Raw genomic sequence first — 24868 nt, 5'->3', positions numbered from 1 at the left:
AACTCGTGCCCTTCTTTTTCAGATGAAAGTTCCTAAACACTTTTGGGCAGATGCAATTTCTACGGCATATTTTTTTATCAATCGTACACCGTCTTCTGTCCTTAATAGGGGTATTCCTTATACTGCTTTGTTTCCTACAAAATCTTTATTCCCTGTTGAACCCCATATTTTTTGTTGTACCTGTTTTGTGCGTGATATTCGTCCACAAGTTACTAAATTGGATCCAAAGTCTTTCAAATGCGTCTTCCTTGGGTACTCCCGGCTCCAAAAAGGGTACCACTGTTTCTCTCCTACTCTTAATCGTTAACTTGTTTCTACATATGTCACATTTTTTTAGTCCACTCCATTTTTTCCTCAATCATCTGTGTATGAGAGTCAGGGAGAGGAGGATAATCTCTTAATATATACTGTCCAACCAATGTCTAGTACTCTCCCACAGCCTATTCCTTCTGTCTCTAGACCTACTCAACCTCCAGTTGTTTATGTTTATTCCAGGAGATTGGAGATTCCTGACTCAGATCCTCCACCAGCTACTTCGTTGGGAGATCTTGTACCTCATACTGATCATAATTCTGATCTAGACTTACCCATTGCTCTTCGTAAAGGTAAACATTCATATACTTACCCTATCTCTTCTTTTGTTTCTTATAATCGTCTTCTTGTTCTCGGTGTTTTGTTAATTCTTTAGACTCTATTTCTATCCCTAATACTGTTGGTGAGGCACTATCTCATCCTAGCTGGTGTGCTGCTATAAAAGAGAAAATTGAGGCTTTAGATGCTAATGGTACATGGGAACTGTTGCCTTTGCCCACTAGTAAGAAAGCTATTGGTTACAAATGGGTATTTACAGTAAAGGTAAATCCTGATGATTCTGTGGCTAGGTTAAAAGCACGCCTTGTAACACAAGGATATGCTCAAACATATGGGGTTTATTACTCTGACACTTTTTCTCCTGTAACTAAACTTACTTCTATTCGCTTGTTTATCTCTTTAGCAGCTACATATGATTGGCCCCTGCACCAATTAGATATCAAGAATGCTTTCCTTCATGGTGATCTTCAAGAGGAGGTGTATATGGAGCAACCACCTGGGTTTGTTGCTCAGAGGGAGTTGGGTAAAGTTTGTAGGCTTCGGAAGTCTCTTTATGGCTTGAAACAAAGTCCTAGGGCCTGGTTTGAGAGATTCAGTGAAGCAGTACATGAATTTGGTATGCAAAAGAGTAAGTGTGATCACTCAGTATTTTATAGGCAATCTGAGGCTAGTCTAATTCTCCTGGTAGTCTATGTGGATGACATTGTCATCACTGAGAGTGACTCTGCAAGTATTTCATCTCTTAAAACCTTCCTCCAAACCCAGTTTCAGACCAAAGACTTTGGATTGTTAAAGTATTTCTTGGGTATTGAAGTTATAAGAAGTAAGAAGGGTATTTTCTTGTCTCAAAGAAAATATGTTCTCGATTTATTGACAGAGACAGGAAAATTAGGTGCTAAGCCTTGTAATGCACCAATGACTCCAAATTTACAACTGTTAGCAGGGAATAGTGAGTTGTTTGAAGATCCAAAGAGATACAGGAGATTGGTAGAAAAATTGAACTACCTTACAGTCACTCGCCCTGACATTGCTTATGCCGTTAGTGTGGTAAGTCAGTTTATGTCTTCCCCAACTGTTGCTCATTGGGAAGCCTTGGGACAAATCTTGTGTTATCCGAAGGGCGCTCCAGGAAGAAGTTTGTTATATGGTAATCATGAGCATTTGAATGTTGAATGTTTTTCAAATGCCGACTGGGCTGGATCTAAGGTTGACAGGAGGTCAACTATTGGATATTGCGTTTTTGTTAGAAGAAATTTGGTGTCTTGGAGAAGCAAGAAGCAGAGTGTAGTTTCTCGATCTAGTGCTAAATCCGAATACAGAGCCATGGCACAATCAGTGTGTGAGGTAATGTGGATACTTCAATTACTAGATGAGACAGGTTTTAAGACCTCCCTGCCTGCAAAATTGTGATTTGATAATCAAGCTGCTCTCCATATTACTTCTAATCCGGTGTTTCATGAGCGAACCAAACATATTGAGATTGATTGTCACTTTGTTCGTGAAAAGATTCAACAACAGATCATCTCAACAGGGCACATCAAAACTGGAAAGCAGTTAGGAGATATTTTCACAAAAGCTCTGAATGGAGCTAGGATTGACTACATTTATAACAAGTTGGGCATGATTAACATCTATGCTCCAACTTGAGGGGGAGTGTTATGGAAAGTCAATCACTCTATTATTTCTCTGTATATTCTGTATTCTGTATTCCTATTTATGATTTCTTATTTAGGATTTCTTCCTAATTAGTAGAACACAATTATAGGAATCAATTGTAAATATATATCCATGCACAGATTAATTGAAATTAAGGAGAATCATCTCTTTCTACACCATATGACCGAACACTTACAGGTGCAAAGCCAAGTTGTAAAGGAATAACATGGTTTGTAGGCCGATGAGGAGGTAAGGACATTATGCCTCCAAATATACTGGGCATATTATTGTGTAAGATGCTGCAAGTCTTGTTGTTGGGTCATAGATAAGTCCTGCATAGCCGAGAAATCAAGTGTGCTACGAGTGGATTCCCACTGCAAGGCATAAGACTCAATATCCTATAAGTTCTGTAATGTAAAAACAAAGACCAATACTTTAGTTAAAGAAGAATCTCCAACCAATGTGATTTTTGTACCTTGATGGTAGAATGACATTGTCATTGTGGCCCAATTGCTTCGTATTTCTCCCAATGTTTCTAGCCATGCCACACCCAAAATGATATCTACTCCTCCCAATGGAAAAACATAACAATCGGCTAATATGGAAATATATTGCAGCTCAAAAGAAATTTTCTTGCATATGCTCTCTGAGGAAGCGCAATGGCCATCACCTAGTCGTACTTTAAATGTTTGAGTTAGCTCCATAGGCAGTGATTGTTGTTTCACCATGTCACTAGAGATAAAGTCATAGGCAGTTATAGTTGTTTCACCATGTCACTAGAGATAAAGATGTGGCTTGCACCACTATCAATCATCACTACCATTGTAGCACCCTTAACCCATCCTTTCAATTTCATATTTTTATGGCTTAAAATCCCACCAACAGAGTAAAATGGAAGTTCAAGCAAAGTGAAATAGGCATCATCAGTAATCTCTACCACAAGTTGCTCGACATCAGTAAATTCCAAATCTACATCTGGTGTCTATAGTTCATCATTGCCTAATATTAGTTCGTGTAAGGCTTTGTTGGGGCATTCATGCAATGGGCTATAAGGCTGTTTACATTTGTAACATAATCCTTTGGCTCTTAAGTGTTGGAATTCTTGATGTGAGTATTGACGTGTTCCTCTGGTTCATAGGAGTGGAGGGTTGTATTTAGTGGTGGTTAATGAAGAAGAGGAAGAAGGAAGGCGTAATGTGTTTGTGGGTTTGTTTTTCAGGTTCTTTGGATCATTTATATGTCGTGGTTGAGGATTTACAGGTCTAGGAGTTGGGCAAGATGGTTTGGAGCTGAAGTTGGTGTTGGTCCATGGGCCTAATTAGCTAGAAGCCCAACGATCTTGTGACATTTTCATCCCTATTTTCCGTGATACAACAAATAGCAGTACTCTCACAATTTCTCAAGCAAATGTCATGGTGTGGAAAATGTCAGTGAAGTCGTGGGCACAAATTCAAATCTTAACCTCATCACGCAAGCCATTCATGAAGTATCCCAGATAATATTGATTCGAGAGCCCTAGAATTTAGGCAGCATGTGCTACAAAGGAATCAATGTACTCCTCTATTGTATTGTCTTGTTTCATGGCTGTTAATCTCTTATGCAGATTAGAAATTAGATCCGCTCCATAACGATGCATTAATTCCACTGACAATTGTGCCCAAGTCATGTCAAGTGAACGTTGTCAAAGCCAACGTATCCAATAGTGTTGTCCCTTCCTTACAAATCATGGCTATAGAAACTTTAGCGTCATCTTTGATCTGATTGATGGTGAAATACTGGTCAACCCTAGCTAACCATCCAATTGGATCGTTTCCATCAAAGCTGGGCAATTCCACTTGTTTTGCTGCTAAAGGAAATTCATCAGTTGGGACCTGCTAAAATGAAGAGCATTGTATAGATGATTCCCACATAAGGCTCCAATTGGTGGATTTGCATTGCCCATCTCTAATTCAGTTGCTATGGATTTGCCTTTAACCAAAGAGGAAAGTAAACCTTCAATGGTATCAAGTTTGTCCAAACAGTTCTTTGTCTGGGCCATTTCCTCAAACAACCCTGTGAAACATTTGACATTTTGTTCTCTGTCTACCCATAATTGCAGCAGAACTTCCTCGATAGAAGCTCTCTATCTATTCAACACGGGATTCCATTCTAGTTTTTGGCATCCAAGATGGTGATGCAATGGCAGGTCGGACCCAATTGATAGAGTGAGGAATATTGTAAAGAAATATAAGCAAGTAATCAAGAAAGAAATTTAAGTTTATTGAAGAGAATCTGTAAAACCATAGATTAACAATCTTTATAAATAAATAAAGAAATAATTAACTCAATGACTATCAACTGAATAATGTAGACACAAGTCACTACTCCCAGGCACTAATGGCCAAAACTACAAAATACTCAAGAAATGCTCTCCATTTTCCTCTCTCTATTTATAGGTTCTGGCATCCTTGGCTTGTTTATCTTTATCTATCGCATTATCCTCTGCTGCAATTAACTTAATCACTTCTTTTGTAACAACCCAATTGCCATGAAGAAGATTGGCCTTATCCTGATTCCCCAATAGATTGGCTTGCTTGTTATCCTTATTTCTTTTTCCGTAATAAACTCTGAGATGTCCTAGTTCCTACTTTAATCCATCTCCTGCATTCATAACAGTAATGGAAGGCTCAGATGGTACAAATATCAGAAAATTGTCAAGAGTCTAGCCATAAGAACATTTACCTAAGGCCTAAGGCTTCCACTCTCTACATCCACTCTCTACATCCTTATTTCTTTTTCTGTAATAAACTCTTAGATGTCCTAGTTCCTACTTTAATCCATCTCCTGCATTCATAACAGTAATGGAAGGCTCAGATAGTACAAATATCAGAAAATTGTCAAGAGTCTAGCCATAAGAACATTTACCTAAGGCCTAAGGCTTCCACTCTCTACATCCATACAGAGTCACTTGAATTCTAGTTAACAGGATAGGAACCAACGTTTAATCCTACTGAACTATGGTACACAACCATAGGATAATTTCTTACCACCTAAACATCTAAACACCTAGATATCAAGTCAATAAACACCTAAAATAACTTCTTTTAAAAAAAATCAAGGCTTAATGATATTAAAAATAAAAAAAAAAAGCTTAAAAATTTTAATTTTTGCAATTATATCCCATCCTCTTAATTTGGGAAAATTACTATCTAGTACTTTCATTTTAACGAAACTAACTATTTGATCCTTGTATTTGGAAAATAAACTATTTAGTCCTATATTTTTGTTTCTGTTAAACTATTTAAGCCTTATATTTTGCTTACATTAAACTATTTAGTGCATGTATTTTGCTTATATTAAACTATTTAGTCGCTTCGTCAAATTTTCCGTTAGTCAAAGGATTTTAAGACTAATAACTCTACTATTTAGTCTCTCTATTTTAGTGAAACTAATTAACTACACATTAATTGATCCCCATAATTTAGTTCCGTTAACTCTATAGTCCCTCGTGTTATTTTTTTATGCCCAAACTACCATATTCTGTCCCTCTTATTTTTCTCTTGCTCTCATTTATTCCTCACTCCCCATATTTCTTGCCCTCTGTACCTACACCCTTTTTCCCCCTCATTTTCTCTCTATTTTTCATCGTTTGATAAAACTTGGTACAAGTTTTAAGCGTGAAAAAGTTAATCAATTCATTTAGATCTCCATGTAATCAAGGAAAATTGTATTTAAATAAAGAAAATACAAAAATGATACCCAGAGAATCAAATGAAAATACTTGAACAATTTAAAAAATATAAATTTAGATTTATTCTCTACATAGTAAAATTTACATTTTTCATCTATGAATATGTTTTTCAAAATATTGAGTTCTCAAAATATAAAGATTACGTAATTTGTTTCACTAAAATAGAAGGATTATATAGAAGTATTTTTCAAAATAAAGAGACCAACTAATTACTTCACTAAAACAGAGAGACTAAATATTAGTTTGATAGGCATTAACAAACAAAAAATTTAATGGATAAACCAAATAGTTTAATAAAGGCAAAATATAAGGACCCCGTAGTGTATTGTAAATTTCAAAAGTTAATTGTAAATTTGTCCAATGGTCAAAATTGCAGTTGAGGGTACTTAAACGGTAGGTGGAGTGGATAATCTAGGAAAATTATTTTCCAACAAAGAAAACACAAAAATGATGCATAGGAAATTGAATGAAAATAAATAAACAATTTAAAAAATATAAATTCAAATTTTCTCTTCGCATAGCAAAATTTTTATTTTTCATCTATGAATATGCTTTTTAAAATATTGTGTTTTCAAAACACAATGGCTAAGTAATTAATTTCACTAAATAATAATATATTTTTTTTAAATACAAGAATTAACTAATTAGTTTCACTAAAATAGAATGATTAAATAGTAGTTTAACTAGCATTGACCAATAGAAAATTTGACGGAGAGACTAAATAGTTTAATAGAAGCAAAATACAGAGATTAAATAATTAATTCCATTCAAATGCAGGACTACATCGGAGCCCGGGTGTAATGAGAAATATGCAAGGGTGTAGGGCGTTCACCGAAAGCGACGAGCCATGCCAGCACCTGGGTGTGGTGTTAAATGAGTAAAGATTCTCACATCATGGACGGGTGTGTGTAAAGAAATTAGTCCATAAGACAGATAGTGGAACAGATAGTGGAACAGAACACAAGATGGGCATAGAGAATAATACAAGATATCTTAGAAAGAGATCAATTAGAAAGGAACGGGATAGGAGGAGAATCAGGGTTGGTACTTTGAATGTTGGATCACTTACAGAAAAATTAATAGAACTTGTGGATACCTTTGAAAGGAGAAGGGTGAATATTGCTTGCATTCAGTAGACTAAATGGGTAGGAGAGAAAAGCAAGGAAGTAGGTAATTCAGGGTATAAACTGTGATTTACCGGAAAGGAGAAGAACAAGAACGGAGTGGGCATAATCATAGACAGGATATTGAAAGATACTGTAATAGTTGTGAAAAGAGTAGGAGATAGAATTATACTAGTAAAACTAGTACTAAAAGGAGAAACAATAAATGTAGTTAGTGCTTATGCCCCACAAATAGGATTAGATAGTGAGAGTAAACAAAGGTTTTGAGAAGATATGGATGATGTAATGCAAAGCATACCGAATGAAGGGAATGTTTTCATCGATGGAGATTTGAATGGACATGTAGACAGTGATAGGCAAGGTTATGAGAATGTCCATGGAGGTTTTGGTTTTGGCAGCCGAAATGAGGAGGAAAAAAGTATCCTGGATTTTACTAGCATACGACCTAATACTAGCAAATACCTACTTTATAAAAAGATAGTCACATTTAGTGACTTTTAAAAGTGGACAACATAGAAGTCAAATTGACTTCCTCTTAACCAAGAAGACAAATAAAGCTCTATGCAAGGATTGCAAGGTCATTCCAGGAGAGGCTTTAACAAGTCAACATCGGTTAGTGGTCTTGGATATCAAGTTTAGGAACAATTCAAGTAAGGTTAGAAGAAATAGTATAGCTCGAACAAAGTGGTGGGAATTAAAAGGAATAAAGCAAGTAAAGTTCAAAAATGAACTTCTCGAGTCTGAAGCATGAAAGCTGGATGTGGAGGCCAATGATATGTAGATACAAATGGCATCAAAGATTAGAGAAGTAGCTAGAAAAGTACTTGGAGAGTCTAGAGGACATGGACCACCCTCAAAAGAGAGATGGTGGTGGAATGAGGAAGTACAAAAGGCAGTGAAGAGAAAGAGAGAATGGTATAAGAAATTACCTAAGTGTGATAATAATGAGGCATATGAATAGTACAAGATAGCAAAAAAAGAGGCAAAAAAGGCAGTTAGTCAAGCAAGAGCGTTGGCCTTTGAAAAGTTATATGAGAAACTTGGAACTAAAGAAGGGGAGAAATATATTTATAGATTAGCAAGGAGGAGAGAAAAGAAATGTCAAGATCTCAATCAAGTTAGGTGCATTAAGGATAAAGAAGGAAAAGTGTTGGTGAAAGATGAGGACATTAAAGAAAGATGGAGAAATTATTTTGATGATCTCTTTAACAATAGTCAAAGTGGTAATAGCGTGAATTTAGAAGTAAAGGAAGCACTTAAGAGAATGAAAGTGGGCAAAGCCTGTGCATTTCAAGTTCAGTGAAGGCCGAACTGGTGATAGGGAAGGAATTAGTTTGGATGGAGTGGTACTGCTCCAAAGTAATCAATTTAAATATCTTGGCTCAATCCTTCAAGTATATGAGAGATGTGAGGAGGATGTTAGTCATAGGATTAAAGCCGGATGGTTGAAGTGGAGAAGTGTCACGGGAGTTTTATGTGATCACAAGATTCCCAATAAGTTGAAAGGAAAATTTTACCGTACAGGCATACGACCGACCATGTTATATGTTAGTGAATGTTGGACACTGAAGGAGTCGTATGTGTCTAAGATAAGAGTTGCGGAGATGAGAATGTTAAGGTGGATGAGTGGTCATACTAGACTAGATAAAGTCCATAATGAGAGTATTAGAGAAAAGATAGGAGTGATGCCAATTGAGGATAAGTTGAGATAAGGGAGATTAACGTGGTTTAGTCATGTGAAGCATAAACATACAGAAACTCCAGTTAGATAAGTAGAGCACATTAGGTTAGGAGATAGAAAGAAAAAAATGGGTAGACCTAAACTCACTTGGAGGAGAGTAGTACAACATAACCTAGAAGCATTACATATTTTCGAAAATTTTATCCAAAATCGTTTAGAATGAAGAAAGAGAATCCATATAGCTGACCCCAAATTCTTGGGATAAAAACTTAGTTGAGTTGAGTTTTATTTTAATATAAGTATGTGGACCCCGCAATTTTTAAAAAAATTGAAACTCATTCAATAATTTCACAAATTTATCCTTTGGTTTAACACCAACAATTCGTTAACAGAGTCAAGGACAATGTAATGGCACAAAAGCTCAAGTACCTTTATGATGAAAATCAAATTTGTCGTCATAAAATGCCACACCACCCACATTTATGAAATTGTCCATATTTCCAACCTTGTCATTTGCCATGTAAATGCTATTTAAGTACCACAACTTGAATTTTGACGATTGGACAAATTTACAACAAATTTAGGATAAATTTACTAAAATCATAAAGATGGGGCATAATTACAAAAACTCATAAAGATTTGGCTTTTCTTAATCATATGACCAATAATTAAACAAGACTTGCATCGAAAGTTTGTAGTTACTACCAAAACAGAGTTGATAAATAATTAATTAATATCAAATTAATTAATTGATGCATTATTTATAATTAATTATTCAATTCTAAATTTACCATAATGATAATGAAAAAGTTTATATTTTGATAGCATAATTTGTTTATAGTTATAAATAAAAAAATATATTTAATAATAAATTTATATAATTATTTCTTTAAAGCAAAATTATGAAATTTATATATAAAAAAAATTCCAATGATGATTAGGCCAATGGCCCAAAAACCTAAAAATGGCCCCCCAAAACATCCAATTTTTAGCTTATTTTTAACATTTTTCCCAACCAACATCAATTAACTCCAATCTAAAACAACCACATTAATTTTGAACATATTTTTAAGGGGTTCTATTCATAATCGAACCTAAAATTTTAGGATTAACTGTCGCAAGGCCCAAAATCAAGCCCAAGTTTGATCGAGTCAAACCACTAAATGGGCCCCAAAACCAACAACTCCCACCATGCACTAAACATTCAAGGGAAAAAGGTCATCACATTGGTTGGTTGGTCAAGATTCATTATGGAAATTCCAAAAAATACTTCTGAACCATACACTTAAAAATGACCATTTTCCCCCTACGATCAAAACTGTACTTTGGCTCCTTAACTTTTACTTTTATTCAACAGAGCCATTTTAAATTGTTCCTAAATCATTCTAAAACAATGCTAATGCCATTCCAAACTTAGATTTTCATCATTAGGCTCACCCACGCAATCCAATCACTCATGAATACAAAGGTGAAAAAATAGGCATCTACACTCTTATTTCTACTCCTTCCTCTCCTCCATTTACAGCTCGCCACCACAATGGCTCCAATTAGGGGTTTTTAATCCTTTCTTTTACTTCTTCAAATTTGGACTTATTCAGCTATCTTTTATCATCACATTGGTTGGTTGGTCAAGATTCATTATGGAAATTCCAAAAAATACTTCTGAACCATACACTTAAAAATGACCATTTTCCCCTTACAGTCAAAACTGTACTTTGGCCCCTTAACTTTTACTTTTATTCAATAGAGTGTTACCAAACCCCTGCAAGTATATTCCCGTTATACCCATGGTCCTAAATCCAAGTTACCAGTAATTGAGTGGCTGAATTAGTCAGCAGTAGTTGTTCTCTTTCTGTTTTGATTCTGTTTCAACATTCCTGCATTGTAGGAGGGTATTCCTCCATTTTCCTATTTTCTTGTTGTTAGTGGGAGGTTATTCCTCCATATAGAAGTAGTGCTCCTTGTATGTAGGGAGTAGTTATTTCTGCACTTGTATATATTCAAAGAAACTGATGGAATAAAACAGACTGTTAAAACCCAATTTAAGTCTTCTTGACTGAGGTTTCAGGCTCCCTTTAACGAGTTTGACTTTTTCTTGTCTTCCACCATAGGTCGCTCAAGGAAACACCCTAACCCAAACACCCAAACACCAACCCCTCCTACTACCCATCGACCCATAACTAGATCCGTTAGCCGGGACCATAACAGTTTGGTATCAGAGCCTGCAGTTATGGGAGATTCTTTTCAAGACCACCGCTAAGCTCTTTAACTTGTTATTAGCCGAGCAACAATCCAACAAGGAATCAGACGCCAAATTCGATGCTCTAACTCAGAATGGGAATCCACTAAAAGGATTTCCAAACCAAAGAAGATCGAAGTCCAAAGAAGCTTACGGAGAGATAAGGGAATTTCGGTATCGCGAATTCAAAAATGGAGGAAGCTCGTTTGTACCAAATTCACAAACTGGATTTTCTCGCTATGATGGGAAAGATGACCCTTTGGGATGGCTAAACCGTTGCAAACACTTCTTTCAGCACCAACAAACTACGGAAGAAGAGATGGTCAGTTTAGCTTCATACCATCTCGAAGGAATTGCCCACCTTTGGTACATGCAGTTGCTGGATGACATTCCAAATCCCTCTTGTGCTGAGTTTTCTCACCAATGTAACCTCCGTTTTGGGCCTCCAATCCGCAGAACAAACTTGGTGAATTAGCTAAACCAAGCAAATGGGGTCTGTCGCGGATTATCGTAATCGCTTGAGGCTCTTGTGTCTCGGGCCGAACTCTCACTCAACACCGTAAGGTCCAATTATACCTCGGTGGTTTACAAGACTCCATTGCGGTTGAAGTGGAGCTTCACCATCCCACCGACTTGGTTAATGCTATGAGCATTTCGATCAGTATGAACGCAAATCAAGCTTTCCACGTTCTTCACCGCGAGGATACTCGTCGTGCCGCAATTCCACGACAACCGCGCCAATCGGATAGTGAGGCGGCTGTCCCCTGATGAAATGGAGGAGAGGCGGAAGAAAGGACTCTGTTTTAATTGTGATGAGCAGTTTGTTCGAGGCCATCAATGTAAGAAATTGTTTTGGATTGATTTGGAAGAGACGGAAGATGTAGAGGATTTCACAGCTGATCCAGAAATTTCTTTGAATGCCATTACTGGGATTCGAAATCCCCAGTCCATGAGGTTGATAGGCAGTTGGATGCTTGGGCAAGTCTTGATCCTCATTGACTCCGGCAGCACTCACAGTTTTGTTTCTGCCGCAAAAGTTGAGGAACTGAATGCTGTGGTAAACAAACAGAATGGTTTAAAGGTACACGTTGCCAATGGCGAGCAACTTACTAGCCCAGGTATTTGTAAAGGAATTCCGGTCCTTCTGAAGTCTAATTCTTTCATGGTTGATTTGTTTGTTTTACCCTTAACCAATTTCGATATGGTTTTGGGGGTTAATTGGCTTCGAACCTTGGGACCCATTCTGTGGGATTTCACCGTTATGAGCATGAGTTTTTATCAACAGGGCCACTTAGTGACATTGCAGGGTATTACTTCTTCAAGCTCTTCCCACGGTTCAGATCTGAACAACATGCAGATTTCATCTGACCCAGACATCCAACTCCAGAAATTATTGGCGGAATTTGCTTCTTTATTCAATGCTCCTACTGGGCTGCCCCCTAGCAGATCTTGTGATCATCGTATTCCCCTAATCCCCGGAGCTGGTCCTGTGGTAGTTCGACCATACTGTTACCCTCATGGTCAGAAGGACGAAATTGAAAAGCAATGTGCTGCAATTTTACAGCAGGGTATAATCCGTCCCAGCCGTTCCCCATTCTCGTCGCCGGTGATTCTGGTTCCCAAAGCTGATAGTTCCTGGCGCCTTTGTGTTGATTACAGAGAATTAAAAGCCAAAACCATCAAAGACAAATTCCCTATTCCGGTTATTGATGAATTATTGGAGGAATTGGGTGGAGCTAAGTTCTTCTCAAAGTTAGATCTGCTTTCGGGTTACTTTCAGGTGGGGATGCATCCTGCTGATATAGAGAAAACTGCCTTCCGCACTCACCACGGACACTTTGAATTCCTGGTGATGCCGTTTGGATTATCCAACGCTCCCTCAACTTTTCAGGCCCTAATGAACGAGGTATTCCAACTTTACTTACGAAAACTTGTACTCGTCTTTTTTGACGATATTTTGGTTTTCAGTCAATCCTGGGCAGAACACATCCACCATTTGCGGCTGGTTTTCCAATTGCATTCTGAGAACCGCTTGGTCCTCAAGCGGTCGAAGTGTGTCTTCGGTCAATCTCGATTTCCTATTTGGGTCATATTATTTCTTCCCAAGGAGTGCGGTGGATCACCCAAAGTTGTCTTTGTATTAGAATGGCCAAAGCCCAACACCATTCGTGGGTTACGTGGATTCCTAGGGCTCACAGGTTATTATCGCAAGTTTGTGCAGAATTACGGCATCATTGTCGCCCCCCTCACTGCTATGTCGCGTAAAACAACTTCCACTGGACTGATCACGCTATCGATGCATTCCAGAAGTTAAAGGCAGCCTTGACATCTACTCCAATCCTGCTTCTACCGAATTTTGATCTAACTTTTGTTATAGAATGTGACGCTTCTGGTACAGGGATTGGAGCAGTCTTGTTACAACACAACCGGCCAGTCGCATATTTCAGCCGTTCCTTGGCAGCTCGTCATCAAAATCTTCCGGCTTACGAGCGATAATTGATTGGCTTAGTGAAGGCACTAAAGCATTGGCATTCCTATCTGTGGGGACGTGAATTTATTGTTCGGACAGATCATTATACATTGAAATATCTGCTTGAGCAGCGCCATCTCTCAACAACATTGGATTAGCAAGCTCCTGGGTTTTTCTTTTACTGTTGATACAGGCTGGCAAATCTAATGTGGTGGCGGACGCTCTTTCTCGACGGAATGCCGATGATTCAATCCTTATGGCTGTTTCCATGCCTCAACTCAGTTTGTTTGATGAAATTCGAAAGGAACATAGTGATTCACCAAAGAATTCAGAACAAATCTGCAATTACCAATGGAACAGTCGCTTCAAAATGGGTTTTTCGGGATGGGTTACTCTTCTACAATAACAGAGTTTACCTGCCTCCCAATTCCCCATCAATTCAGCTGGTTGTTAGTGCTCTTCACAACCAAAGTCATGAAGGTTACCAGAAGACATTATACAGAATCACTAGAGATTTCTATTGGCAGGGGATGAAAAATTTCGTAAGGGATTTTGTGCGTTCTTGTGATGTATGTCAGCGGCATAAAACTGACACACTACAACCGGCAGGACTCCTTCAACCTTTGCCCGTTCCCACTCAAATTTGGGCTGATATCTCCATTGACTTCATAGAAGGCATTCCCACTTCACGCGGAAAAAATGTTTTAATGGTTGTCGTTGATCGGTTCTCAAAGTACGGACATTTTTTTGCTCTCACTCACCCGTACACCGCTGTAAGTGTCGCTCGCACCTTCTTTGACAACATTTTTAAATTACATGGGTTGCCAGAAACTATGGTCAGTGACAGGGATGTGACTTTCACAAGTTCTTTTTGGAAAGAACTATTCCGTTTATGTGGGACCAAGCTGTATTTCAGTTCCTCTTACCATCCACAATCTGACGGACAGACAGAGGTTGTGAACCGTACTGTTGAAATGTATTTCCGTTGTTTCACTAGTTCATCGCCATCAAAGTGGATTGATTGGTTGTCTTGGGCTGAATACTGCTACAACACCAGCTACCATACCTCACTTAAATCCACACCTTTTGAGACTGTTTATGGTCGACCACCTCCTCGACTATTATCTTACTTGCATGGCGCTTCTTCAATTGAAGCGGTTGATACTTTCGCGCCAACGGATGACATGCGCACCTACTTCGCCAAAATCATTACAAGCCCAAAATAAGATGAAAGCCACTTATGATCACCCCACCGCTCATGGAATTTAAAGTTGGTGACATGGTCTGCTGCGTTTAAAGGCGTATAGACAACGATCGATTACAAAAGAACTAATCACAAGTCATCCGCCAGTTTTACGGACCCTTTCGGGTTCTGGAATGCATTGGCACCATGGCCTATAAACTAGACCTTCCAACAGAGTCCAAGATCCACCTGCTTTCCATGTTTCCTATCTCAAGCCCTATCATGCCGGCCACTGTCACTCCAACATTACCACCTACCATTCTTTTGGAGGATCCTGTCCATCCTTTAGCCGCTACGGATCATCGTATCAAAGGAGGAATTCCAGAGGTTTTAATTCATTGAGTCATTCTTCACCAACAGATGCTTCGTGGGAAAGGGTCCAAAGATATAATGACAAGTTTCGGACTTCAAGCTTGCGGACAAGCTTCCATTGGGGGCGGGAAGTAATGTTACCAAACCCCTGCAAGTATATTCCCGTTATACCCATGGTCCTAAATCCAAGTTACCAGTAATTGAGTGGCTGAATTAGTCAGCAGTAGTTGTTCTCTTTCTGTTTTGATTCTGTTTCAACATTCCTGCATTATAGGAGGGTATTCCTCCATTTTCCTATTTTCTTGTTGTTAGTGGGAGGTTATTCCTCCATATAGAAGTAGTGCTCCTTGTATGTAGGGAGTAGTTATTTCTGCACTTGTATATATTCAGCAAATCTAATGGAATAAAACAGACTGTTAAAACCCAATTTAAGTCTTCTTGACTGAGGTTTCAGGCTCCCTTTAACGAGTCTGACTTTTTCTTGTCTTCCACCATAGGTCGCTCAAGGAAACACCCTAACCCAAACACCCAAACACCAACCCCTCCTACTACTACCCATCGACCCATAACTAGATCCGTTAGCCGGGACCATAACATAGAGCCATTTTAAATTGTTCCTAAATCATTCTAAAACAATGCTAATGCCATTCCAAACTTAGATTTTCATCATTAGGCTCACCCACGCAATCCAATCAAGCATGAATACAAAGGTGCAAAAATAGGCATCTACACTCTTATTTCTACTCCCTCCTCTCCTCCATTTACAGCTCTCCACCACAATGGCTCCAATTAGGGGTTTTTAATCCTTTCTTTTACTTCTTCAAATTTGTGACTTATTCAGCTATCTTTTCTCTATTTATATTCTTTAAACTTTAAAGCCAAAACCTTAGCTTCACTTAATTTTGTTCTTATTCTTGGTAGTTCAAATCTGAACCTTAGCGATCTCTCTCACTTTGTGTTCATGGCTCAAATTTAGTTTGATGGCAAAGATTGTGTTTGGGTCCCATGGCTGCATGTTTGCATTTTTTCCCCTTTTGAGGTTGCATGGGTTCAGTGATTTGAAGGAGCAGAACAATTGATACAATGAGGCTGTCTTTTAGCATACAAGTGGGAAAATGTAGATTGCACTCAAAACTGCTATGAGAGAAAGCAACCTAAGAATCCAATAGACTGAACTGATACTAACTGTTAACAGAGTTGACAGTTAAGGAGTTTATGACAATAAATTAAGCTTTAGCTATGGTGAAAGCATTGATGGATTCATGACAAAGTTATCAAATAGCTGACAATGTGTTGCTGTCCAGTATTAGGATTGTTTTAATAGGTATAGGTCAATCCACTCAAATTTCAAAAGCAAGCAAAAGCATAGTGATTAACTAAGGAACTATTTTCTAGAAAAATTTCCAAAAAGCTAGAGTTGTTAATGTTAGAAGCGATTATGAAAATTAAATCAGCTATGGAACATACCTTAGACAGTCCAGCCAAGCCATCCTTGACTTTGGGAATGATTAAGATGTGTGTAGGAGCTTGAGGAGATATGTCCTTAAAAGCTAGGACCTGACAAAAGAAACGAATAAAAAATGGAAACCAAACAGCAAAACCAGTGAAGTATCTCAATTAGAAGAAGGAGGAAAAAAAAAAAAAAAAAAAAAGAAGGAAAGCACAGAATTAGTTTGGAGTTGAGACATAGAAAAGTTATCAAAGCTGAAACATGCTGCTGATCAAAAAATAGATACATTACAATAACTGTTAATAGCAATTTGTTAGTAAACATTGTTTACTAGATAACATTTCAAACATAAGCAATTGAACACTTCTTTCATCTCTTTTACATTCTTTCTCTCTTTCAATCTATTCTACATTTTGCTAAAGAAAACTAATAATCCGCCAAAATCAAATAAAAAGACAAAAAAAAAAAATTTAATCAAACAACTATCAAAGTTTTCATATATACCATTCATCAAGTCAATGAAATATTTGTTAGCCACAAATCAAAAAATTTTCTCATGAATAAATTTCAGCAACAAAGCAAACGCGTCCAAGTACCTTATCATCCTCATAAACAACATTACATGGGATTTCCTTGTTGATAATTTTGTCAAATCTGCATGTCAAACAAATATATAATAAGTCTGGGATCTATTTACTAATTGAAATTTGTAATACAGACACAACATCAGAGCAATTTTGATTGTGGTTCAAAAAAGAAAAGAGTAACTAAACCATTCAAACATAAATTGCAGTCTGAAAGGGCCAAATGAAAGACCAAAAATGCATACAGGACTCCTAAATCAATAGAAAATTTTACTCTACTTTGACTAATTTGAAGCACCAACGTAAGCACAAAATACCCAGACATCAAAATGTTAAAATATCCTAGATAGTATTTTCCGATATATCCAAAAAGTATATCCTAGATAGGCCTCGTGGGATATATAAAGCTAAAAAATCTTGGCTATAAGATCAACAGAAAGCTTGTATATAAGTTGTCTGAAGGCTGAATAAACTCAACTATAATCTTCTTCCAATGCACACATCAAACATTCTTATAATGGTTGTACTGCTCTCGTGAATGATGTCAATCCATTCTTTAAATCCTTTTTCCCACGTTGCATTTCTTTCTGATTAAAAATACTTTTTTCTTATCTGCACTCACCCAGCACATACAGCGTATTGGTCCACAAGCGGATATGCCACTAAAACAGTAACATAGAGGGTACTCAAACAAATACTCTCCCCACCAAGTCATAGCGTGATGTTCACAATCCAGAGTATTAATTGCTTATAATATCGATTGCTTCCAAACCCTAAATGCAGATATTCCAAAAGGTTTACATGCATGGTCTGATTACCAGATATAACAAGTGAATGGGTAATAATTAACCCTAAAAGGTAATAAAGAATCAGAAATCATTTGAACCACCACAAGGATTGATAAAATAGTACACAACCCTTCCATTCAATTCCCAAGAGTTAAGAAAACACTCCCAGATTCAATATAGGCAATTACGAGAAAATTGTCCATAGTGGCTACAAACAAAATAGACAAGAAAAAGTGTGTACGGAAAACGGTAGATCAGCTTACATGGTGGGAGAATCTGAGGGAACAGCTGTAAGAGCCGCCGCTTTCTCTGAAGCCATGATGTGAGATGACAATACGCTGATTCGGCCTTTTATATTCTCCTCCATAGCCCAAAGTCCCTTCTTTCCCTGCTTGCCTCCTACGCCAATTATGGGCCATCCGAAGTCTCTTTTTTTTTTTTTTTTTTTTTTTAACGCATCCGAAGTCTCTTTTTCTTTGAAAAGAAAAAGAGATCGATATTTGACTATAACGGTTTATTATGGGGGAAACCTACCATGGTTAAATGACCACCATAGTCAAATGATGACGATGACACTATTGTTATATACGCATTAATTTTATTATGTAACTTTAATTAAATTAGTCACAAAAATAATTGCGTGTATTAAATAATTTTATAAAATATTATTAATTTTATATTAATTTAAATTATTTTCTAAATAAAAACATTTATAGATTTGTAAATTACTATTTATAAAATATTAAAATTTATTATATGTCTAATTATATTATATCTTTCTAAAAAAATTGTTATAATTAATCTAATTATTAACATGTATTGTTAATATAATTATTAAATAAAATAAAATTATGATATGGATACTGCTCAAAATTAAATGATAAAAGAATAATATATATGAGTTAACTCATGCAATTTAATTTATCCGAAATTTATTTTTTGAAAATAAATTTAATTTTTTACCATATAATATTTCGTAGTAATTTAAAGTTAATGGTTTTTCCTTTCCAGCAAGGCTATATTTATAAGGTTAACTTTAAAAAAATAATTATTTTGTATAATCATAAATTATTATGAGAATAAATTTCTATGAGAATTTGTAGAATTAAAAATATATCAATATAGATTTAAATTAACGAAAGTGGATGTACACTAATTAAATTAAAAAATTATAAACCTATAAATAAATATAAAAGAAAGATAGATTTATTATGAAATTTATAATTAAAATAAAATTTACTAATTTTAAGTTTTTATAAACACATAAATTTTTTATATAATTATCTTTTATTGGCTCATATCATGTATAATTTTATCTTTCAGAATTTATGATCAAAGAATATTATTATATTTACAGATAAATAGTACTTGTGTTACTGTCCACATAACTTAGCATTTCTTTTATCTTTTTTAAATTATTTTTATTTTATTATATATGTGTGTGTGTGAAGGGAAACAACATTAAATTTAATAAAAACACTCATTAATTTATTATAATGATGATAAAGGATTATTTTTTAATATTAATATTAATTATTAATTTTTCAGATAATCTCACATAGTTTGTTGCCCTTCTTGCTGTGAGAGAAGCAAGCAACATTGGCAAACATCATCCATTCTTCAAATTGATGTGCGTCTGTAAATTCGTAACTTATCACTAAATGTAATTTTCGGGCAGAAACTTACATGACCCTACATGTCGGGATCCATACAGTGATACATGACCCGTGTATCATGTCACAGACGTGACTTCTGGGGTGCGAAACGTACAAAACGAAGAGTCCTAATGACTCTTTAAATACACCCCTCGCCTTGAAACCATTCATAAGGACAAAACCCTTCATCTCCACCTCTTATAGCCTATAAAAACCTCTCAAATCTCCTCTCCCTTCACCAAACCCTAGTTTTCTCTTTCCCAAAACTAATCAATAGCTCCTGCAAAACGATCTGCACGGAGAATGGGGTCTTCATCGAGGTGAGGAGGAGAATCCTCACCTTCTCCCCCTTAGCCCACACGCTGTGACACCCCTTACCCGACTACAGTGTAGTTGAGCAAGTTATGCCACTCAGTGTGCCGAGCACTCTATTTTATCTTAATTCATTTTTTTATTCTTCCTTTTGAATATAACTTGTGAAATATAATTTATTTAAGCCATTTATCGAAATTATAATTTATTTGAGGTTCCGAGAATTTTATAGAAAATCGTGATCTGCAGGTTAAAAATAGAGAAAACAGTTCTTCGGAACCTGTGAAAAACACTTCCTATGATCATATTCAATCATCTCATCGCTCTCAAACTTCAATATCAAAATCTCAACATTTTTCACCATTCATTTCTCAATCATTCTTCTCATGTGATAATCATGTACCAGTCACAGTTATGTATTCACTTTTCCTTTCACAAACACAATTTTCTTAACAATTCCTCTATTTGTCATTCATTCATTTCACATCATCATTAGACTCAAATCATAAATAAATTCTCACATGTGATTTATAATCACAAATTACAAGTACTTACATTAATACAAAATTATATTATATTTGTTTCAAATACACATGATAAAATAAGAGTTTAATTACAAAATTTATAAAAATCTCAAAATACAAAATGGGACCTAGTGTCCTACCAATGCACTGTGGATGGTGAGGTGACACGGACACTATGCTGAATCGTGAGCCTTACCGAATCTGTGGTCTACTGGGCCCTCTGTCCAAATCTTCAGTACCTACACGTTGCAAAAGCGACGCGCTAAGCATAAAGCTTAGTTGTGCCAATAATACAAGAAAATATAATATGCAAATAAAAATAATAATTTCCTTGCTATTGTGTTCATAAGAAATGAATAATTATTAACTTATTGTTTAGTCGAGGGCTAATCATGTTTTATGATATTAACTTCTTCATGCATTTCGTTAATTATTTTCTTCATGATCTTCAGCTTCTTTGTATTTTTGTAATCATTCCTGATACTTAATTTTCATATTTTCTTTAATAATCAGTTCAATCACAGTTATACTTTTCCATGCCCAAGTAACCTATCTTTGGGCCAGGATGGATAACGGGTTGTTGGCACTGCACACCACGGTGCCTCGGGCCGTCATACCATGGGACGCAGAACGTCAACCATGTATGCAGTCAGTATGACTAAAAGGCCATGATATCACATAATCGGCATAAAAGACATGAATACAGGCATAAAAGCCATGAATACGGGCATAAAGCCATGAATACGGGCACAAAGCCATGAATACAGGCATAAAGCCTTTCGCAGTACTGCTAAAACAATACCCTATTGGCATGCCAAACTATCCAATCCAACACACATGTCTAGGCAATACAATGGTACATAATATCATTAAATGTTCATAAGTTTTATTATTTCATTTTATGTTCCAATTATCGTTCATAGTATTTTAATTTTATTTATAGTAGAAGCATAAATCTTCAAATCTCATTTTTATATAATTTATGCATTCATCATACCATTCACGTTAATTGCAATTTACATCAATCGATTTTCATGTACCATTTGTACATCGAAATATTTCCATTTCTCTCATGATGAGAGCAATTAACCCATTTACACATCCATGTGATTCATCTAATCGTTACAATATTTATATGAATTAGTATTCACATTATTACCTCTCATGTACCAATTTTTGTATAAGGTATTATAATCCTATTTGAAACAAAGACGTAAATCCTAATGATAACTTTATCTCATTTATACTCTAAACAATCCATTTGTGTTAATTACATTTTATATTTCAAGTTGTATTACTTATGTAATATGTGTCATGTAACACCCCTAAGTTCGGTAGTGCGTTCTGCTGTTCCGGTGACCAGTGCTGTCCGGACAGTTAGGATGCCTAGAACTACACTTCAATATGAGTGGGGAGACATAAAATAATGAAATACAAGAAAAGAAAATACAAGAAAAACAAAGGAAAAATAATAGCAAAGAAATGTAGCCAAGTTAAACGAGCCGGGAAACCTAGCGATGGGTGACCGCACCGGGAAGTCACGGCGTGGTCCGTTGACTAGCCCTGGACTGCGGGGAACCCTGGAAAACATTTTTAGGACATAAATAGACCCTTATTGAAGTATAAATCTCATTAGAAAGATTAAAAAAAATTAAATAATTAGTACAAAGAAAAGTGAGAAATCGAAAAACAGACAAAATACGATGTTACCGAAAAATCGGGAATGCAACCCGAACAGGGGCATTATAGTCATTTGACATCCCGAAGTGTCTTTTGACCTAAATGTCCATTAAAAATAAATAGTATTACACTTAGAAAATAAATGAAAAATTAAATTGGTGGTACCCAAAGTAAATAGCTAAAATAATGGGTTAAATGTGGATTAAGTGAAAGTTAACTTATAATATGTTTTAATTTTAGTTAGTGGACCACTATAGGATTAATTAAACATAAAGTATGGCAGGTGTAAGTCCACTAAACCCATCACATAGTTCATCTTCTCCAACTTACAAAGTTGTCGAATTTAAAGAAAGGAGAAAGCCACCATTAACGTTTTTCTTCAAAGCTCCATGCACTCCCCATTTTCAACTCCAATCACTTTGATAGCTTCATGAAAAATGGTCTACACACCACAAGGAAGATATTGATACCAATTTTGAGAAGTTTGGTGAAGGTTTAGCAAGTTACAATTAAAGGTAAGTTTGCATTTTTGAGAAATTCTTTGTTAAAGTTTATGTTCATGTTATGGGTGTTAGATTGGTGAAGGAAAATTTTGAGTTTGAAGGGTTATTGTTGTTTTCATTTTGGACAGCCATGAGTCACGTTTTTGATGAGGTATTTGTGCATATAATTGATGAGAAATAATGTTAATCATGGTGATTTAGTAACTTAGTGAATTATTTCATGTTTATATGGTGAATTATGCACTTTGATGGGAATTGGTATATGGGACGGCAATGTGATGTTGAAGAATGGTTTGTGGCAGCTTGTGGACACTTGAGTAATGGTATATATTGAAGGAAGTGTGGGCAGAATATTGACCTAGAAGGATTGATGATATGTATGTAAATTAACATTGTAAAGTGTATGTAAAGTTTGTAATGTTTAGGTGTGTTTGTAATGGTACTTAGAAATTGTAATTGTGAATGATATTTGGTGTGTTGAGGGTGATTGGAATCTGCCCAAAATAATGCTAATGTAATGTAGAAAATGCTTTTGGTAATGTGCCAAAACAGTTTGGTAGGTAAGTAAACAAATGGCAAAGGTAAGTGTGTGTTTGAAGTTGGGGTGTGAAATGCATATTGAGGGCAGTGTATATTTTAGCCTATAACCTTGAATGTGTAACCTCAATTGGTATGAGACCAATTTGAGGTGAAACTAGGCACAAAATGTGCCAACTTTCATTGAGAAACCATGCCAAAATTCTGCTTGCAAGGTGACCTAAAAATGACCAATTCGGATTAGGTGCAATTAGGACCTGAAAAATGACCAATTGGGCAGCAGTGAGTGTTTAGGCCATAACTCACTCAAACCAGGTCCAATTGACCTGAAATTTTGACCAAGAATAGTTAAGACCCATACCTACAAGTCTTATGAAGACACCAAAGCCCAGAAATGACCATAAGCAAGTCAAACAACTTGCACAAGTTCGGGTCCAAAAACTGGCCGAACCAGAATTGACCAATTTGACCTAAAATTGACCTAAAATGGTACCATTTGACCAGCAAGAGTGTAATGACCATAATTTGGTCTACTTAACTCGGATTGACCTAAAATTTTGCACATGATCCATAAGACCTAAATCTACAAGTTTGTAGTTTCGACCGAGACCGAAAACCGAGGAACTAGATCGTCGGTTAGGTCAAACCGGTGTCGGAATCGAGAATTTGCATTAAAATGCACTAAGCAAGGAAATGACTTTGGTAAAACATACCAAACCTAAAACCCTATCAAATGTGACATATTAACGACACTAAAACCTAATTTACCTAAAAGCGCAATGAGGGTCGGTATATTAGGTGATTAAGTGAATAATTGAGTTCATTGCATTATTTACCAAACACCATCGATAGAGCAGTTTAATTTAATCTTGAAACACTTCAAATTGTGTTTCTCGATTAACAAGGACTCAAAGAAAAGGGAAGGAAACACCGAGTCGGATCGAGAGACGATCATCGAGAGGTTTGTGCACAACTAGTTTTTAATCGATTTTGTTTTGAATATTTCATATGATTAAATGATATATTTTTCTTATGAATTATGTTTAACAAGCATTGGATTTAATTCCATGATTATTGAAAATTGTTATTGTATGTATGAATTTGGCTTTGTGAAATGGTATTTCCATAAGTATTAAGCATTGTTATGGATTAAGTAAATTATGTTTTGGAAAATTTGTGATAGAATATGTTTTGAATTGTGATGGTAATATTCATGGAAAAAATGAAAACTTTATTATTTGAATTGTGATGAGCATAAAAATTATTGGATATTGGAATTGACTTTGAATCGAATTATATTGTGATTTATGCTCGCTAAAAGGATTGTGATATTGTTTTATATCTCACTATAGATGCTTGACTAGGTTATTACCGTCTCTCTCATTTGTTGAGAAGACAATGGAGTGAGTTGTGTTTTGATTACCATGGTACGTGCAGGCTTAGATTCTCCTCGATTTGAGGTTAGATCTAAGTTTATTTTATCGTTATGGCCCTTACGGAAGATTCATTATTGTGATGGTGCGTACGATGATTCGACCTCCCGACCATAGGGAGTTAGAATCGGTCGACCTCCCGACCATAGGGAGTTAGAATCACATCGAATATGGCCCTTCGGATTAGTCTTGCATAGTTAGTGAGATAAAGATTGATTTTTGAGATACAACATGGTTTTTGAGATGCATAATGACTTTTGAGATCTGAGATGATTTTTGAGATACAAAATGATTTTGAGATCTGAGAATGGCTTTTGAATGGTAAGGAATGGTGATTTCAATTATGGTTTGTGTGT

The 24868-nt window shown here is 36.1% G+C and overlaps 1 protein-coding gene across 1 annotated transcript in view; it reads right to left on the bottom strand.

Moving 5' to 3' along the window:
• LOC110635045 (14 kDa zinc-binding protein) overlaps positions 1 to 18312 on the bottom strand; it is a 36067-nt gene extending 17755 nt beyond the window's left edge. The window contains exons 1-3 of the mRNA XM_021784234.2: positions 18132 to 18312; positions 17093 to 17150; positions 16514 to 16603 (exon numbers count right to left, since the gene is read on the bottom strand). Of these exons, the coding sequence (XP_021639926.2) occupies positions 16514 to 16603; positions 17093 to 17150; positions 18132 to 18235 (252 nt within the window). The 5' untranslated portion in view covers positions 18236 to 18312. The remainder of the gene's footprint in view (positions 1 to 16513; positions 16604 to 17092; positions 17151 to 18131) is intronic.
• Positions 18313 to 24868: the final 6556 nt, after the last annotated feature.

The sequence above is a fragment of the Hevea brasiliensis genome, chromosome 5 (assembly GCF_030052815.1).
Source record: "Hevea brasiliensis isolate MT/VB/25A 57/8 chromosome 5, ASM3005281v1, whole genome shotgun sequence".
NCBI classification, from domain to species: domain Eukaryota; kingdom Viridiplantae; phylum Streptophyta; class Magnoliopsida; order Malpighiales; family Euphorbiaceae; genus Hevea; species Hevea brasiliensis.
This window is presented reverse-complemented; position numbering and strand designations above follow the sequence as displayed.